General features: G+C 49.6%; 1 protein-coding gene across 2 annotated transcripts in view; it reads right to left on the bottom strand.

The window, feature by feature from the left end:
- EFHC2 (EF-hand domain containing 2) overlaps positions 1–5,376 on the bottom strand; it is a 62,741-nt gene extending 57,365 nt beyond the window's left edge. The window contains exon 1 of one of the 2 annotated variants that reach the window (XM_069784990.1): positions 5,256–5,376. In XM_069784990.1, the coding sequence (XP_069641091.1) occupies positions 5,256–5,297 (42 nt within the window). In that variant the 5' untranslated portion in view covers positions 5,298–5,376. The remainder of the gene's footprint in view (positions 1–5,255) is intronic. The other variant, XM_069784992.1, reaches the window with a different exon arrangement.
- Between the last annotated feature and the right edge of the window lie 624 nt (positions 5,377–6,000).

Genomic DNA, 6,000 nt, shown 5'->3' on the forward strand with positions numbered 1-6,000 from the left:
CTCAGAGGTTAAGTGGTACTGTAAAAGGAGGAATACCTTAAGACATGGATCCCAGCAACTCTGGTGCCCCTCTAACACATCCCAGAACAAGGTGCATCAACACTAACGTGGACCTGTTAGAGCAGGTCCAGAGGAGGGCAACAAAAATTTTTAGAGGGATGGAACACCCCTCCTATGAGGACAGGTTGAGAGAGTTGGGATTGTTCAGCCTGGAGAAGAGAGGGCTCCAGGGAGACCTTATAGCAGCCTTCCAGGACCTAAAGGGGGCTTATAAGAAAGATGGGAACAAACTTTTTAGTAGGGCCTGTAACAATAGGACAAGGGGTAATGGTTTTAAACTAAACGAGGGTAGATTTAGGCTAGATACAAGGAACATTTTTTACAATGAAGGTGGTGAGGCACTGGAACAGGCTGCCCAGAGAGGTGGTAGATGATCCATCCCTGGAAACATTCAAGGTCAGGTTGGACGAGGCCCTGAGCAACCTGATCCAGTTGAAGATGTCCCTGCTCATCGCAGGGGGGTTGGACTAGATGACCTTTAAAGGTCCCTTCCAACCCAAACCATTCTATGATTCCATTAGCTTGCTCTTACTGCCTGAGCTGGCGCAGCCTGAGAGAAGACAACAGATGGATATAAAGTAAAGGGTCCAAAATGCAACCCCGATGGGCAGCTACAGGAAGATTTGGGTTTGGGGGTTGTGAACAGAGATCTCGGGGTGTGGGGCTGGGGGCAGGAGGTAGCAGAAGGGGTTCAGGAAAGAAGGCCAGGGAAAGAAGGGAAGGCACAGCAGGCAGGCTTACTTATACAGAGGTTGCCAAGCACTCTGTCAAGAAAAACTAATGTCCTGTTTTGGCACCAATGATTACAGAGCAGCAGAAAACACTCAAGCCAGGAAACGTAGAGACAGCAACAGAAGGACAGTTGAGGGCAATTCCAACCTCCTGCAGTAAACAAGGAAGATGTGGAATTTCTGCTGCACCACTAAAGTTTACAACAGAAACTGATATTCTCAAGGATGTATTTTCCCCCTGAGATCTATAAACTTATTGTCCGATTCTCTGAGAAATGCCATGCTGAATTGTTGCACAGAATTCTCTCTCTGAGAGGGATTTCAAACCTCAGGCAAGAAAATACACTGGTCAGCTAGCACTTGGTAAATCTGACCCATGTGAATATGCGGTCCTCTCCATTAGCTGCTGATACAAGGCAACAACATCAACCTGGTATCAGAAGGGGCAGCTGCCTTTGAGAACAAGAGGTAGACCAGTAACGCTAACAAAGGAAGTAATGATGCTGTTGCATTGCAACCAGTGTCATCCCTAACAGTCCAGACTCCAAATGCACAAACCTTTTTTTGCAGCAACAGAGCAAACCTATTACATGCTATATTTCCACCACATGCAGGATTAAACATGGTTATCAAGATCTGTGATTTTCTGTCCTGACAAACAGGTGACACGCATATAACTTGTATGGACAAAACTGAAAATCTCAGTATTGCACAATTTCAATATCAGTTGGGCTCTGCAGACGGAAGCCACAGTACCTAGGTCTCCCTGTGGCTCTTAAACATCGGCTTCCGTGGCAGGAAAAAAAGAAAAGAATTGAGGAATTCCCCTTTCCAAGGGTATGCAACAGGTAGTGAAATTTTCAAGGGGGTAACCCGCAAGTTATTGTTTGTGAAAATAAAGAAATAAATAAACTCTTTAATGCACCAGGATGGTAAATGATGTGCGAGTACCACATCCTGCCACTGCCAGGCAGACAAGGGCACTTCTCTAAGGCCGTCAGGACAGAGGAGCACCAGCCTCGCTGAGGGGCAGCAGCACTCCCAGCACAGAATCCGGCCTCTCCAGCCTCGGCAAAGGGGCACGGCCTGAATTCTGCCCATTAGCCAGCACCCTGAAGAGGGGGGCCTCACAGGTGGGCAGGAGATGAGCTAATCCATGCTCAAAATACCAGCCTGCTCTGTCGTTAGATCTCCTGATCACCCACATGTGAACATGACAGGCGCTGCTGATGAGCAGCTTATCTTTGGACTTCTGTTCAAGGAACAGGAGTTTTAAAGGAGGTGAAGGGGGTTTATTTGATGGGTGGACTTATGTGTACACAAACTACTGTAATTTGATTTTAAAGAGATCTGAAAAAATAGGAGCAGTTCTTTTTACTCTCTTTGTAGACAGTATTTTATGCTCCTGATGCCTTCTGCTAGCCGTCATTCTTCTCCACCCCATCAAACCAAAATTCAAACATGGCACTGCTTGTGCTATGCCTGTCCCTTTCATCCTTGCTCTTCTTTTAGCACAAAGGAAACATTACCTTACGTTACCGTAGGAACCACTCTGCCTGTTTTAAAAGTGCCTATCACCTCCCCATGTTTCCCTCTAGTCTCTGTGATGCCCAAGCAGCAAGATTTTGTCCCAGCTACGCAGGACCGAAGCGGCAGCATCGCCCTCGGGGTTGCTGAATTGGGCACCAGTCAGTTACAGTTAAGGGAGGGAAAAACAATAAAAAACAGCCAGCGGCTGCTGCCTTTCACAGTCCCGGCACCAGCGGCGGCTGTGAGCTGCCCAGCCTCGCTGCCCTTGCTCCCACCTGGAGATGAAGCAAGTGTTCCTGGTAGAGTGAGCTAGAAGTAATAATAATCACAACGGAGGGGTAATACAAGGGCCAGTGGCTCTTAGATCCAGAGACCTAAGCACTGCGAAAAGATTTCTTACTTCCCACTTGCCAATGCAGTCCCTGCTGCCCTGAAGTTAGACTCCATGTCCCTAAGTACCTTAAAACTCTGATTTTCTGGAGAGAGCCCAGCTGCCTTATGGAACACATCCAAGGTAAACAAAACGCATATGTACTCCTCTTCCACTGCCTTTCGTGAGCCTATATATGAGGCAGGTGGAAGCATTAGGGGCAGAGAAAAGAGGATTGCAGCAGCAGCTTGAACAGTGGTTAAGAGTGGAATTAATACCCATAATTATAAACCAAGGGTTGACAGGAACAGCAATTCTCTGTCCTCTGCTCGTCCTTCTTCAGGGGATGCTTTGCTACTGTTGTTTCTGTGCAATAAGAGGCATTGATGACAATGCTTAGAGTACTAACAGGTGAAAACACTTTCTTCCTTTTCAATTTATCTATAGCAATGACACTTTTTTTTTCCCTTTAAATATGCTCTTCTTAGCCTCTCATTTGTGGAACTGTATGAAAATAAAATTAAATCTAATAGCCAACAACTAAGTGGAGATCAGAAATGCTTTTCAAGAAAGGCGAGTTATCTGTATTAACTCCACTATCTCAAGGACTGTCAAAAAGAGCAATTTGGAGCCCTAACAAGGGTATAACCATTGTTTTACAATGGTGTTTTGTGCCAGTTGTGACTTGGTTTTCATGCCTTTAGTTCTCATAACACATATATACACTCCATGCACTTCAGCATGGGGTGTTCAATGCTCTCTATATGCAACTCTTCCCAAGCACATGAAGCCAAATACTGTGCCTTTTCTCTGAAAAAGGAGGCACCATGGCTACCACAAAGCCTCTTCATTGCTCCTGTGGACCTCTGGAGATGACTCACTCCACCATACTCCAAAACCAATAATCCCTATCAATTAAGTTAAATTGAAATTTGGAGAACAATAAAGTCATGGATAACATTGAGCTGAGCTATTCTACTTCCACCCAGCAGATATCAATGGTAGACACCTATTTCACTGTTGCTGATACGCCCACTCAGCAGCTACCTGAAGTGTTATACACACAACCAACTCTTTACAATACAAATTTGAATTCAGCAAGAGAGACTGAGTATTCACCACCAGACCCTCCTGGTTTTTTTTTTATCTGTCTAAAACAATGGCACCCAGCCTGCTGTTTGCAATAAAGAAGTTGCCTGAAAGATCCTTACTGCTTGTAAGTTGGGCTCCTCCTGTGAGAGGTCCTGTGTTTGCACGCACCTGTGCAATGCTGACACACCAAGCAAGGCTGGGCAGTCCACATATTTCTATCCAATTTCATGCTTCCTGTACCAGCACCTGGCCAGCTATGATTGCATCTACCTGTCTTGGTTTTTTTAAGAGAGCTGCCAGAGGTTTTACACTGGACCGCAGTTAATGCAAACTGATTCATAGCTCGTAAAGTAGGCTCCAGATATGCTAACAGCATGGAGAAGTCTCATATTGAAGGGGTACTGACACTCATGGTATCATTGGCGTTAATACACATCTTGACAAATCATTTGCAAATTGTCTCTGAACTACATTATCACCTTCTATACACTCCCTCATAGGGTGGACCAGACTCAGGAGCTAGGAAAGCACCCCAGCAGTCAGGATGCAGAAATGAGGGCTCTAACGGCCACAACATGTTCGTAGCATGAAAAAACAGGTTCCTTTCCAGTTATTTTAACATTATTAAGAAAGTCTACACTGTTTCATCTGCCTCCTAAAGGCACCAGCGACAGTGCCATGCCCAAATCCTTCCTTACCTCCTGTACCATTTCACAGTACAGATTGTATGCAACAAATTTCTAGCTACCCTTGCTGAACAAGTTTGAAATAGCGATGGCAGCCTTCTCTTTTGTTTGCTATTGTAGCTCACGATAAAAATACCATCTTCTATATTCACAGACTGCCATCGGTACTTAATAGTACTGGCAGCTCTGAAAAAAACACATTAGCATCCCTAGCATTTTCCACCCCCCTCCGCGAAGGCTTTTTGGTTTATCTAGTGGGTATCTGCCTCTCCCCGTTTTGCTTTGCTTTCTGCCTTTTCAATTTATCTACAGAGAGACGCAACAAGAGCGCAAACTGCCCCACAGCAGCTGCCCGATCCCTCAGTCCCTGCCTAGCTGCAAAGTATTCCCACTCCCAAGGTAAAACCGGAGGAGGTTTGTACACCTAACAGCACCTTGCTTTCCACCTGCCGGGTAAGGAGGGTGCGGGGGGACAGGCCTCGCCGTGGCACCGGGGCTTGCTTCGCCACCCCGGGGCCGACTCCGCAGGGAGCACCTGCGCCTCACCCGCTCCCACCGGCACCCAAAGGGCATCTTGTTCCGCCCTCGTCACCCCTCAGGCCGGCGGAGCGCTGCCGGCGACCGCCCTGTGGCGACCGCGTCGACCCCGGCCTGGCCTGGCCTGACCTGAGGGGAACGGCCGTGCCAACCGACACCGGCACCGGGGCAGCCCCGGCACCGGAGCAAGGCAAGGCAGGGGAGGAGAGGTGAGGGGAGGGAAGGGGCGTCCCCTCCGCGGTCACTCACGTTCCGCTGGCGAGAGGCCGCGGGCAGGAGCGGCAGCGCCATGACCGCCCCGGCCCGCCGGGAGCCCCGCGCCGCTGGGGGCGCCGTTGCCTGGAGACCGGCCGGTGACGTCACGGGGGGCGGGGCCGAGCCACGCCCTCCCGGCCCGGCCCGGTCCGGCCCAGCCGCCGGGTCCGGGAGTCCCGGGCCTCAAAGGCTCGGCTCGGCCCGATCCGCTCCCCCCCGGCCCCGCCGCCCGTTCCCCCCGTGTTATAGCCCGCCCGGGCGGTACCGGAGGGAGGCGGGCCCTGGCCTTCCTCCTCAGGAGCCCCGGGAGTGCGGGAGGCGCGGCGGTGCGGGCCCAGAAGCCGCGGGCCAGTCTGGGTTTGCGGCCTTTGGGACCGAAGTAGAACGAAATACGAATCCATTTAATTGAATTTTTCGGAATTCGTTGGCGGCTTCCTCGCAAATCTCTCAAAATTTACCTCAGGCCCAAAGCTTTGCGTAGTCCCCTTCCCTCCCTCCCGCCTCCTGGGGTGCGGTACCTTCTGAACGTGGTTCCCCCCCAAAATAACTCTGGAACCGGGGTCACGGACAGGGCAAACCCCACCACATTTGCCGTTTCCTGCACGAATTAATTTTTAATGTTTTTAATTTTGTGACTTTTATACAGCACATTTTACTTCGGGGCCCTGGCAGGCTTGGGGGAGCGGGGGGTGGGGTGCTTTTACGTGTTTTTGTTTGGGTTTTTTGCATCTTAGTCCGC

The sequence above is a fragment of the Haliaeetus albicilla genome, chromosome 6 (assembly GCF_947461875.1).
Source record: "Haliaeetus albicilla chromosome 6, bHalAlb1.1, whole genome shotgun sequence".
Classification (NCBI taxonomy): domain Eukaryota; kingdom Metazoa; phylum Chordata; class Aves; order Accipitriformes; family Accipitridae; genus Haliaeetus; species Haliaeetus albicilla.